General features: G+C 35.4%; 1 protein-coding gene and 1 pseudogene across 1 annotated transcript; one reads left to right on the top strand and one right to left on the bottom strand.

Moving 5' to 3' along the window:
- Nucleotides 1-704: 704 nt before the first annotated feature.
- Nucleotides 705-13295, top strand: LOC123889408 (mitochondrial Rho GTPase 2-like). Its single transcript, XM_045938733.1, has 14 exons — nucleotides 705-950; nucleotides 1152-1284; nucleotides 1756-1905; nucleotides 2412-2588; nucleotides 2701-2952; nucleotides 3562-3630; nucleotides 3765-3820; nucleotides 6740-6821; nucleotides 6899-7110; nucleotides 7253-7322; nucleotides 7458-7570; nucleotides 9383-9533; nucleotides 12551-12737; nucleotides 12894-13295. The coding sequence occupies exons 1-14, from the start codon at nucleotides 751-753 to the stop codon at nucleotides 12965-12967; spliced, it is 1926 nt and encodes a 641-aa protein (XP_045794689.1). The 5' UTR covers nucleotides 705-750; the 3' UTR covers nucleotides 12968-13295.
- LOC123893349 lies at nucleotides 4918-5035 on the bottom strand (annotated as a pseudogene).
- Nucleotides 13296-13577: the final 282 nt, after the last annotated feature.

Below are 13577 nucleotides of genomic sequence, written 5' to 3'. Positions count from 1 at the left end.
TGGATGACTTTTATGTTCAAAATCAAACCAATATACACCGCAACAACTCATGGTTAAATTTTACTTACCTCACGGTCGAACTCTAAATTACTATCACACATACATTATTATCATAAAAAAAGAAAGAAAAAAAAAAAAGCAAAGTGTGACTCTAACTATTAAAATATTTAATTTAAAAAAATATAAATAAAAATGGAATAAAATCACAACTAGCGCACATACATTATTATCAACATGGATATTTATGGTCGTACAATTTCAACGAATTGGCGGTCGTGCCATATAGCATGGCTGAATGAATTAACATAAAAAACTTAATTCACGTATATTCAAGTTAATCGATTTTACGTATATTCACATGTGTGTATGTAAATTCAATTTTCGTACATTTAAATACATTTTATTTTATTTTTTCTATTAACCTTATAGTTTTCAGAGAAATGGTTCGGTAATCCAGAGTTCGATCGCAAACTTGTGTTGTCCTCCGCCTATTAATCACTTGAGTTGAATATTTTAGTTATACCTTTTAAAATTTAAAACAAGAGAAAAACATTTTTGTAAATTCAGAGTGTAACTAAAAATACTTGGGGTTTAATTAGAAAAATAAAATAAAATCAAAATACTAATAAAAGAAACAAAAAATAGTTACAGTCAACAAAAAAAATGGTTTATTAAATTCCTATATATGAACACCGTTTTGAATATTTCACGTTTTTCGTTCTTCTTTCTGCATCTCGCATCGCAGCACCAATGACAAAGACCGTACCCGCTAAAAATGGAGTTCGAGTCGTCGTCGCCGGTGATCGAGGCACCGGAAAATCAAGCCTCATAGCTGCTATAGCATCAGATTCATTCCCCGATTCCGTTCTTCCCGTCCTTCCCCCCACTATCTTGCCCGCTGATTTTTTCCCCGACTACGTTCCCCTTACCATCATCGACACATCCTCTAGGTAACCTAACCTCTGCATTTAATCGATTAATTAATGCTTATTTCAATCAATTTTTTTTTACCTAAAATGTGTGTTGTATTGGAATTTCTTGATCGTGATGATGATTGTTGATGGCTCGATTTGAAATGTTTGGTTAGTTATGTGCTAAGATTTGTTTCTTATATAGTGGAATGGAATTTGTGTGGTTGTTGTTTTGTGTAGCTTGGAGAAAAAAAATAAGCGTAATGAAGAACTGATAGGTGCTGATGTTGTGGTTTTAACATATGCTTGCAATGATTCTCAGTCGTTTTCGCGGTTGAGTTCTTATTGGTTTCGGGAACTGCAGAAGTTGGAGGTTGGTGTGTTTTTATGTATTTTGCTGGTTTGATTGAAAGAATGCTAGTATACTTTTTCTTATATACTTTCTATTATTAGGTGAATATGTATGAAGCACAAATGATTAGGCGTGTCGCAGTGTTCAACATTAGTATGACACGGACAACTCAGACAGGTGTCCAAAAAATAATCATTTGTCCTTTACTTTGACACTCATTGGATTAGTGTCCGACACTTGTACTACATGTGTCGGACAAGTGTCCCAAATTTATTTATTTTCCTTTTCTTCTACTCTCTTTAAACACATATCAGTCATATCTACAAGGGTTCAAGATGTGTGAAACAACAATACTGATCAACGAGAGATTTAAGACATTACATTTTGATTATAATATTTTTATCTTTTTCGACATGGAAGTGTATATTGCTATTTGCTATCACTTTTCTTTTTGATGACACATGAATATATATCATCCATTTTGTGATGCAGGTAACAGTACCTGTAATTGTGGTTGGTTGCAAGCTCGATCTGCGAGACGAAAGCCAACAAGTGAGCTTAGAACGTCTCATGGCACAACTTCTACAAGAGTTCAAGAATGTTTCCATCTGCATTGAATGCTCTGCAGCGACACTATACCAGGTATATTGCGTTCCTGTATTATCTTTCACGAGGTGATGCTAACTTGTTTAGAAAGAGTACATTATATTTTCTGTATACAAGATGGAAATAAGTGTATGTTTCTTTTTTACTTGATTAAATATCAATGAATCCTATAAAGGTTTCAATGGCTTTCATTACAACAATATCTTACATGTTAATAAAGTTTCCAATGTGTTTCCCTATTCTAAAATACAATCGTGTAGTTTATTGAAGGCCAAATGCCATTTAATCCTTGTTCAAAAAAATGCCATTTAATCATCAAATACAAGGACTTCAAAAGATTCAAAAACAGCTAAATAGGTTCGCATTTCTTCTTTACAAGTAAGTCAGGTGTGAAGTAAGAAATTCGCGCATCGCTGCAATATTGCAGTTGTTTAGTTATGTATATAAAGAAGGACACCATCTTCATAATATTACTATTTCTATATTTGACTTCAAATTTGAAAATAAGTGCTTGATATGTCATGTTGATTTTTCATTTTTAGGTCCCTGAAGTTTTTTATTTTGCTCAAAAAGCTGTACTACATCCAGTAGATCCATTGTTTGATCATGAAAGTCAAGCTTTAACAGATCAATGTGTTAGGGCGTTGAGAAGAATATTTGTTCTTTGTGATCGTGACATGGATGATGCCCTCAATGATGCAGAACTAAATGATTTTCAGGTTTTTGATAGATTTGGATTTTTTTTATTTATTTCTGTTTTATTTGATATACTCTCAGAATGCATTCTTTTCGTTTGTGGACCCTTTATTCAAGTTTTTAATACATCTACAGGTTAAATGTTTCAATACACCATTGCAGTCATCTGAAATAGCCGAGGTCAAAACAGTTGTAGAGCAGAAAGTACCGGAAGGAATCAATTCGCATGGTCTTACTTTTCCAGGATTTATGTATATACATAATATGTTCTTAAGAAAAGGGCATCCGGAGACATTATGGGCTGTGTTAAGAAACTTTGGATATGATAATAATTTAAAACTCAAGGATGATTTCCTTCCTGTTCCATCTAAGATTGCTCCTGATCAGGTTATACTTAGTTCTATAATTATGGAAATTTCCCATTGTTTTCCTGTCCAGTTTAAATGGAAGAGGTTGGAGTAGTGATACTATCATTTAACAAAAAATGTGTGTCGTTGTTAAATTAGGAAGACTTAAATGTTATCTGCTGGTTATGCATGTTAATTAGAATAATAACTATTCACTAGTAGGTTTTCTCAATGTTGATGACCGCCTAACACCATGTGGACTTTGGGTTTTGCAAATATTAGCCGTGGCCTTAATTTCTTGGGTTTAGGATTGGTGATTTAGAAATGGCGCTTACATGTTTCATGATTGTTGCCTATATATTTCCTTATCTGTTGCCATTTTTTGTACAAATATGGCAGTTTCAATCAATGTATTATTATTGTCTGTTGCTAATTATTACTGAGATGGAGAGAAGAATGCAGATATTTGGCGTTACTGTTTTTATGATGCAATCTTGTCAAGTCAAATGCTTTTAAAAGAAGCACAAGGCACACTTAGCACGTTTTGCCAAATAGTATTTCGAGCATTTTTGGTCATGAAGTCATTATAAATGTAGTTATTTTACACTTCGTCACTTCCTATTCAACTTTCATTGACATAATCTTACAGAGTGTGGAGCTGACAGGTGAAGCTGTAGAATTTCTAAATGGCATATTCCGGCTATTGGATACTGATAAAGTATGTACTGATGATTTTTATTATCACTTCCTTAATCATATCATGCACTTCAATCCATGTTCTTCTTTTATATGGTATTCTGGATCTAACATTATTTTAATTGATTTGTTTCTTTGAATGTTGATACTGTATAGGATCGAGCCCTAAGACCTGCTGAAGTGGACAAGCTCTTTTGTACTGCTCCGGAAAGGTGTGAACTTGCAACCCCAAAAAAAATAAAAATAAAAAGAATCTTTTTATGCATATAAAAAAAAAATGAAAACTTGCCTTTTGATTGTTTTGGAAACAGCCTCTCCGTTGCGGCGGTAAGGCTGCGTATATATCTACCCTTCCCAGACCCCGCTTGGTGAGAGCCTCATGCACCGGGCTGCCGTAGAAATAAATAATTAGGGATTATATTTTCTTAAAAAAAATTGTAGCTATTGTTGGACTATTATACTACCAGTCTTATCTATTAAGAAGCTTGGAATCTTATTAAGACTGTCGGGTTCAAAAAGCAATTTATTTGAGTCACCACTAGGAATTTGGAAATTGGAATATGTGTTGTGTTAGGATCCATCTTCTAGGATGAATAAGGAAGTTGTTAATCAATTGGCCCATTGGTTTGATAAGATTAGTTAGTTATGTAGTTGAATTTGTTGCGAAGAATGAGATAACCTTAAAGGGAAAAACACTCATGGAATTCTTGATTTAGACTGATCTCTCAATTGCTAGAGAAGGCATGGTGGCAAGAATTGATGCAGGGCCAATGGTGGCGCCCACTTCTTTACCCAGAGGTTAGGCATGAGGGGCAGTGATAAAAGTGGATAGGGAAGTGGTGAGTATGTTGTCTCAACAACCTTGAGTGTGACGAGTAACGTGTTGGATCAGGGCTTATTCAAGGCTTGCGGCACTATGAAATTGCCCTGTCATGAGTTTCTTTAGAGGATGGAGGAAGGGAGATGTTTCAGATGTGGGCGACCATTTAGTCCTGAGCATAGATGTCCAAAAACAGAGGTGCAGGTCATGATCCTTGCTTAGGATGAACAATCCAGAGAGGCTGCTGATCTGCTACATTTGGAAGGGAAACATGCATATGCTAGGGATATGATCAGCAAGAAGTCTTGCAAAATGGGAAACCTCAGTTCCCACCTTGAGGTAAGGTGGAATTTAAAGGGGAATGTATTGTTAGGATGTATCTTCTAGGTTGAAATAAGGACATCTCTTAGTCTATTAGTCCATTAGTTAGATTAGTTGATAGATGTATTGTTAAGAGGGAGAAGGCACTTGAAGAATTCTTGGTGGAAAATGATATCTTAGTTTTTTTTTTTTTTTGAACAGCCTTAACCGAGGTGTGTAACAGGAAAGCCCGAAGGCTGTTACCATCCCTGTCGGGGGAGATGCCAACCATCTCTCCTTTTGTTGCCGTGTGCCCATTCTCTGTACTTCTTTCTTTCCTCTACACCCCCCTAAGATTTCCATCTTAGGAATCTAACAGTTTGAAGGAATGTTTTTCACTTTTTTCTTGACAAGTCTGTTTCTGTAGAATTAAAACAGAATTTTATTCTACTCATTGACAAACATAAGATTATCCTACTGCATTATGAGAGCTCACAAGGCAATATTTTTTTCAAAACCTAGATACAAAATTTTACTGATAAACTAAAATTCATGATAAATTCCACCCTGTAGCGTTCAATGATCTATCATGTTGGAATTATGGGTTTTAGATAAAAGTAGGAGAGAAATCGAATATTATTGATAAAACTCGATAGTAGTTTGATTTTGATAGTAACTTGATAGAAAAGACTAAAACTAATCTCTACATATATGGATACAATACTCCTAATTCTAAATAAATTGAGAAATCGGGAAATAAAATCCTAAGAGATAAACTGAAGCCAAAATATACAAATAGAATTAGTGGGCACCTAAACTACGTGCAATCAAGGAACGCTCTAAGAGATTAAAGCAAAAATCAGGAAATAAATCCTAGGAAATAAACTCTCTTAAGAGTTAGACCACCGTGTTGAAGCCAAAAATACAAATAGAACTAGTGGGCACCTAAATGAGGCAACACATGCCACAACTAGAGGCAAAACACCAATCAATTGATGAACAACAACAAATAGAGGTGTCAAAAACAGAGAGCAGCGACAACAAAAACACTGATGCATAGAAACATCAAAGGTAAGAAGGAATCCATACTAAAAGCAAAATATGGCTGCAAAATCTCAAGATCCAATGCTCGATCAAAGCCAAAACAATACGAGATGTGGGCGAACATACTGAGCGAAGCGGTGTTGCAAATGTCGGCAGGTGTACCTCATGCGTCGGAGAAGGTTTACTGTTGTGACAGTGCATGAGAGCATGTGACTGAGTGGATGGTGGTGCACGCTTTGGCTTTTGGCAGATCAACAAGTTTCACTTTTTCTGAGGGTGGTTTAGTCAGACAATCTCGCTGGAATTTTCTTCCGATGGCGGCAAACAACTGCCAACAGTGATGGAGGCCAAAGATGGAGGAGATCATGCTGGAAAAGAGGAAAATGTTGGAAACAAAGACGAAAAAAAAGGGCGGGGGGGTGAACAAATATTATTAATCCCATACTTTAGGGAACTAGACAGAGGAATAGCAATAAGACAAATCATGAAGGGAAACAAGGCTCCTAATCATAAATAAATAGAGAAATGAGGAAACAAATCATAATAATATGTAAATAATATAAAAATTAATCCTGAGAGATAATCTATGATACTCTAAAACTGTAAATTAGTCCCAGGAAATAAACTAAGGTGATATAATATCAAAGCTATTATAAGATTTTTTCTTATATTCTAATACATCAACACTATCAGGCCCATCTCTTTATTTCTTTCCTCTATTTCTATATATATGAATCAATGGCCCACCGTGGGTTACCTTCGGAAACACTAAAATTTTAGACATTTGCCAAGTGAAGCAAATCTAATTGCAGTTTAATTTTAATTTTATTTATCATTCAAATGTGATCTTTTATTTGCAAATTCACTTTGTTTCCTTTTTCAACTGTGATAATACTGAAATGATTTACAGTTGTACGTTAGTTTCTCCACTTGATTCTAATGTTCGGTACTTGGTTTTGAATTGCAGTCCATGGAATGATGCTCCATATAACGAGGCTGCTGAGAGATCTGATATGGGTTACCTATCTCTTAACGGATTTCTATCCCAGGTGGGGATAACATGTACGGTGTTTTAGTCTTCATAGTGAGTTAGTTATTGATATATTTCTTAAACGTTTTGATGCAGTGGGCCCTTATGACATTACTTGATCCACCATGTAGCTTGGCGAATTTGATTTACATTGGATTTAGTGGTAATCCTGCTGCAGCACTCCGTGTTACTCGTAGGAGATCAGTTGATCGCAAGAGACAAGCAACAGAAAGGAATGTGTTCCAATGCTATGTTTTTGGTTCTAAAAATGCTGGGAAATCTGCTCTGTTGGAAGCATTATTGGGAAGGTGTGCTTCTAAACCAATCACCAGAGTCAGTGCATCTTTTGAATATTTATCCACTCTTAGCAAGTGCAGTTTCATCCACTCTTAATGTTTATGTTCATTTTTCTTCAAAGCAACACTTACACCACCGATCTTGATCTTGTAGGCCTTTCTCAAATAATTATACTCCAACAACAGCCGAGAAGTTTGCTGCAAATGCCATTGACTTAATAGGGGTGAGTTTCATGGTTGTAGGACATTATTATTGCTTATAAGAATTTTAAAATTATGCTCTATTTCTTTTATGCTCTGCATCGATTGAACAAACTCTATTTCTTATATACTGATCCTGTTGTTTACTATTACTATAGGGAACTAGGAAAACTCTTGTATTACGGGAGATACCTGAGAGTGAAGTATCGAAAGTTCTGGCAAAGCAGGATTATTTAGCAGCATGTGATGTAGCTGTTTTTGTGTATGACAGGTATGGTGCCAATGAATTTGCGTGTTCATGCTTTGTTACATTTACGCTGTAGGAGTGGTTGTTTTGCACTCCTGTGTTGCTTTCACCAGCATTTTATTTATGGATAATGTTAGTAGCCCTCCTATTAGGCATACTTATGTAAGGTGCAGGCCCAGTAGCATCCCTAGCCTAATTTAATATTATGTGTAGAATAAATAGAAGTTGGAAGAGAATGTTAGGGATTCGTTTATTTACTTGGCTGAAGGTTGGTCGGTAGTGAGACAGGATCTCTAATCCTGTCGGTTGTGGACTTCTAGTAACTGCTGGAATGAAAGTTATAACTTCCCCATTCTATTCCTCTTGTAATAGTACTGTAGTTTCCTGAGAGTTATTGTTGGAAATTCTACCTTCATTGCGGTCCTCCCCCGGCCGCCTAATTGCGGCATTTGGGCTGCCTTCATTGCAGTCTTCGACAAAGTGGTGGGGATAGAGCAAATTGTGGAAAGGTTAAACTTGTATCTTGGAAATGCCGAAATGGGTGTTAGCTAAGAAGCAACACTCTCCATGTTTATTTTATGAGTGGAGGGTTTTCCCTTCTGATTGTATTGCTAGATAGTCTTTGGGTTTGTGATTTTGGGTTTAGTACTTACTGTACTGTTCCTACAGTTTGTGGGATGACTGATGAGTACCTCTTGTACTTTTTCCATCTTTATATATAATATATATTTAGTCCCACATTATTTAGAGATATGGGCCTGTGTAGTGTTTATATAGCTTGGCAACCCTCACCTTACAAGTCGGTTTTGTAGGGTTGAGTTAGGCCCAACCCAAATTTATAGTTATCAATAAAAAATATTTTCATTCAGTCTACTATCTTGGTTATAAGGGTCCAGTTTTAACACGATATTATTAGTTCGTAAAAATGATGTATCAAAGACATGCTTGTTTCCAATTCCCATATATGCGTTGAGTGTATGTAAAAATAATTGCCTAAGGCCTTGTTGAGAGTTAGGAGGGAAAGGATTTGTAGGGGATGAAGGAAAAGTGAGGTGAATCTATCACCACCTGCTTTGGGAGTGTTTTTATTGGGGAGAAGAGAATACTTTATGGGTGATATTTTCTTTGTTTTGAAGAGTATTATAAAGAGAGGGAAAGGATTTGGAAATTCCCACCAATACATCACTTAAAAATGCCCGTCTTAAACTAGTTAGTCTTTTACATATTCATTTTACATATTCATTTTGATTGTATTGGAAATAGACATGAAGTTTTATACAGCTTGCATTTTTATGGTTCTTGACCTCCTAGAGAAATGTGCATATTGAGTTAGAGGACGATTTGTTATATGTCGAGTTAATAATAGCTAATGAATTAAAACAAATGATGACATAAATTTTTTCATTAAAATCCGACCTGACCAGTTTCATGCCAACACCATTGCAATATTCCTGCTAGTATAAAGAAGGAACGAAAAACTCAAGGCATCACATATGCACTTATTTTCATGCGAATGCCATTGGCAATATTCTTGCTAGTTTAAAGAAGGAACAAAAAACTCAAGGCATTATGCACTTGTTTTTAGGCAAGGCTATCCTTTCAAAGTCATGTTATTTATTATTTATAATTATAATAATTGATTCTTATGTACTTGTATTAGTATTTCTGTACAAGATTCTGAGAGGTCTCTACTTCATGCCTATTCAATTGAGGCCTCTTGTGTAATAAACTTTTCTCAATTGAACTAATCTAGTTCAATTTTTAGTTGCATATTTGTTTATTTTTGGAATTTTGTTCCTGTATCTTAGTTTTTGCTCTCTTCTGCTTGTTTTTCAGCTCAGATGAATATTCATGGAGGAAATCACGAGATTTGCTTGAGAAGGTTGCTGGACAAGGTGATCTAACTGGTTATAGAGTTCCTTGCCTCCTCATTGCTGCTAAGGATGATCTAACTCCATATCCAAGGGCTGTCCAAGATTCAGTCAAGGTATTGCATTTTCAGCCAATTGTTATTGTGAAAAACTGAATATATTATTATATTTCAAGTTATGAATAATTTACAATCACTAATGTGTTTATATAGGCTATTCTAACCTAATGGGCTCATGGGCCGAATACAAATTACTAATAGAAGATTACTCATAATAATAGAATATTTACTATTTATTTACAACACTCCTCCTCAAGCTGGTGAATGAATATTTATCATTCCCAACTTGGAAACAATTCTTTCAAAGTTATTGCCGTTCAGCCCCTTAGTTAGAAGATCTGCAAGGTTGCCTTGGGAAGAGACATATGGAGTGCAAATTAGACCACTATCTAATTTTTCTTTGATGAAGTGTCGGTAAACTTCAATATGTTTGGTCCTATCATGTTGCACTGGATTATGAGCTATGCTAATAGCAGATTTATTATCACAATAGAGTTTCATTGGTTCATCACTCTTTATCCTCAAGTCTTCCAAGATGCTTTTCAGCCATAGTAATTCACATATACCTTGTGCCATTGCCCTGAACTCTGCTTCAGCACTAGATCTGGATACCACGCTTTGTTTTTTACTCTTCCAAGTCACAAGATTTCCACCTAAAAAAGTGCAATATCCTGTAGTTGATCTCCTATCCACAATTGACCCTGCATAGTCAGCATCAGTATATGCTTCAAGTCCCATACTTCCATTTCGTTCGAACAAAATTCCTCTACCCGGAGTTCCTTTCAAATATTGAACAATTTGGAGTGCAGCTTGTAGATGAATCTCCTTTGGTTGGTGCATGAATTGGCTGACCAAGCTTACAACAAAGGCAACATCAGGTCGAGTATGTGATAAATATATTAGTTTGCCGACCAATCTTTGATACATTTACTTATTAATCGCAACATCTTCTTCTGCATTCCCCAACTTTATATTTGGATCAATTGGTGTACATGCAGGCTTGCATGCTGTCTTGCCAGTCTCTTGCAAAAGGTCGGTAATGTATTTTTGTTGGGATATGAAAATTCCTTTCTTAGAGTGAGCCACTTCTATTCCCAAAAAATACTTCAATTTTCCCAAGGTCTTAATCTCAAATTCCTTGGCTAAGTGTTGACTTAACATTTGCTGCTCCTCTTCATCATCGCCTGTTATGATAATGTCGTCCACATACACCAATAACATTGTGACTCCCCCTGACTCAGAGTGTTTAACAAATAAAGTATGGTCTCCTTGACTTTGTTTGAAGCCCAAACCAACCATAACTTTAGTGAATCTTCCAAACCAAGCTCGTGGTGATTGCTTTAGTCTATATAAAGCCTTTTTTAACTTACACATTGTGTTGGCAGCAATATCTTCACGATATCCAGGGGTACATCCATGTAGATCTCTTCTTCAAGTTCTCCATGAAGGAAAGCATTTTTTACATCAAATTGCTGCAAGTTCCAATTGTAATTAGCTGCTAAAGATAATATCACCCTAACAGTATTCACCCTAGAAAGGAATTAAGTCCTTGATTGAAGTAATCTTTGGCATTATCAGACCTGACCCTCTTAATACTCACTCCAAACTGGTTTTTTACCAATTAGAAGAAATGTAGAAACACAGAGGTAACCTCGGACTTTTGTCTTAGTAAGTAGACCCATGTAACCCGAGTGCAATCATCGATGAAGGTTACAAACCATCGAGCACCCGATATATTTGGAACATTAGAAGGACCCCACACATCAGTATGAATTAAATAAAATGGAGAAGTACTCACTTTATTACTGACCGGAAAAGAGGCACGTTTGTGTTTAGCAAGTTCACACACCTCACAACAAAGACTCTCAACATCTAAATTTTTAATAAATGAAGGAAATATTTGTTTCATGACTCTAAATGAAGGATGACCAAGGCGACTGTGGTATAGAAAGACCTTCTCCCTGTTGGTCTTAATTAATTCCGAAAAAAGTGAGTTGTTGTTGTTGAGTGGATTTGGGGGGAGATTTTGGTTATCCAAGTAATAAAGACCATTCCATTCTCTCGCATTTCCAATTGTCCTCCCCGAATGCTTATCTTGAAAAACACAAGCATTGTCATAAAAAATAGCATTACATGATAGGTTTTTTGGTGAGTTTTTGTATGGAAATTAGGCTAGTAGACAATTTGGGAATGTGAAGGACATTTCGTAGGATTATAGATGGACTTATTTGGATATCTCCTTGATCTGCTACAGTTAAAAGGGACCATCTGCTGTGGATATTTTCTTGTTACTGAGACAAGGTGAATAAGTGGAAAATTGTGTGGGTAAGGGTGTCATGTGGTCGGTGGCTCCAGTATCCAATATTGGTTATAGGGTTTATCCGAAGCATTAAATCCAACAGAAAATTGAGACTTACCAAGAGAAAGTGGAAACGGAAACATGCCTGAATATGCCAGAGAAGTTGTAACCATTGTTGGTGTCTCCAATTCACTAAGAAAAGATTTCAAAATCTTTATTTCATCTTGGTTGAGTGGAACAAATTCTTTTTTTGACATATTGACCGATGTCATGTGATTGTCTTAATAAGGAGAACAAAATAGCAAAAAATCCAAGTTTTTTTTCTTTTCGAATGAACAGTGACGCAGGAACAGTACTGCTATGAACAGTGATTTCGCAACTGTTTGCTGAAACTGCAATGAAGGCGGTAGTAACAAATCTTAATCCTGCAATGAAGGCATATGACCGCAATGAAGGCGGCTAGGGTTTATGCGGAAGCAAGGCCCTCAAAGAACGAGAGCTCTGATGCCATGTGAAAAACTGAATATATTATTATATTTCAAGTTATGAATAATTTACAATCACTAATGTGTTTATATAGGCTATTCTAACATAATGAGCTCATGGGCCGGATACAAATTACTAATAGAAGATTACTCCTAATAATAGAATATTTACTATTTATTTACGACAGTTATCGTATTGAATAAGTTATGCAAATTTGGTAGCTTTTTTTTGTGCTACATAGCTTATTTTGTCAGTTCCGAATGTTATCATCTATTTATTTTTGATATAGGCTACTCAGGAGTTGGGAATAGAGGCACCTATTCACGTAAGTATGAAATTAGGCGATTCAAGTAATGTGTATAATAAAATTGTTAGTGCTGCAGAGCACCCTCACTTGAGCATTCCAGAAACTGAGATTGGGAAAAAGAGAAAGCAATACAATCGGCTTGTTCAGAACTCTCTTATTTTTGCTTCAGGTGTTTCTCTTAACTTTTCCTACCAGAACTTGACACACGATGCATACACTAGTACTAATTAGCAAAATATCCATTTTTGTGTTGTTCAACTGTTGATTGTTAATTGGCAAAAAGAAATGTTGATTGTTAAAATAGCTTTCTATGTTTAATTTACAGTTGGGACCGCTATGGCAGTTGTTGGTTTGGCAGCATGCCGTGCTTATGCAGTGCGGAAGAATTCTTCTGCTTAGTCATCAAACAACTTAACTTGTGGTAACAGTTTTGACATAATTGTTGAATTCGTGCTCAGTATTGTATACAATACCTTATTGGGAAACCTTAAGTTAGAATGTGTTATGCATAGGAATTACTAATTTCATTTATTCTTTGTTAGGTTAAGGCTTGTTATATAGTTTCCTCAATATGATTGTTTCCAGTCTGTTTTTCATTGTGGACTTTAGTGGATAAGTTACATTGATTTGATGAAATTACAATTATCGCTCTTTGTTTTGTTGTTGTGAGATACTGCTTTGTACCAAACATCATTTTGCTTAAATTTAACATTATGATTTGGTCAGATTAAGATGAATTAAATATGGATTGAGATACTTTTTACTATTTGATATCAATATGTGATTTTAGTGGCATGATATTGCAAATCTTTGTCTATTAGATTAAACTCAAAGTCTTATTAATCAAGTAAATGAACTCAATTAGTTACTCCTTCCGTTTCCTTTTAAGTGTCTTTTTAAAATAGTAACATAAAATTATTAATAAAGTATATTTTTTTGCACTTTACCTTCTTTATTATATCCTTATTTTAATCTACCAATAAATTCTTATTTTTTTGCACACATTTTC

This window comes from Trifolium pratense, linkage group LG6, assembly GCF_020283565.1.
Source record: "Trifolium pratense cultivar HEN17-A07 linkage group LG6, ARS_RC_1.1, whole genome shotgun sequence".
NCBI lineage: Eukaryota > Viridiplantae > Streptophyta > Magnoliopsida > Fabales > Fabaceae > Trifolium > Trifolium pratense.
This window is presented reverse-complemented; position numbering and strand designations above follow the sequence as displayed.

What these genes read in the sequence shown, in the direction of transcription:
- LOC123889408 (XM_045938733.1), top strand. Translation starts at nt 751, where the DNA reads ATGACAAAGACCGTACCCGCTAAAAATGGAGTTCGAGTCGTCGTCGCC. An exon ending in ATCATCGACACATCCTCTAG is followed by an intron (nt 951 to 1,151) that starts GTAACCTAACCT and finishes TGTTTTGTGTAG; the next exon opens with CTTGGAGAAAAAAAATAAGC. An exon ending in GGCTATTGGATACTGATAAA is followed by an intron (nt 3,631 to 3,764) that starts GTATGTACTGAT and finishes GATACTGTATAG; the next exon opens with GATCGAGCCCTAAGACCTGC.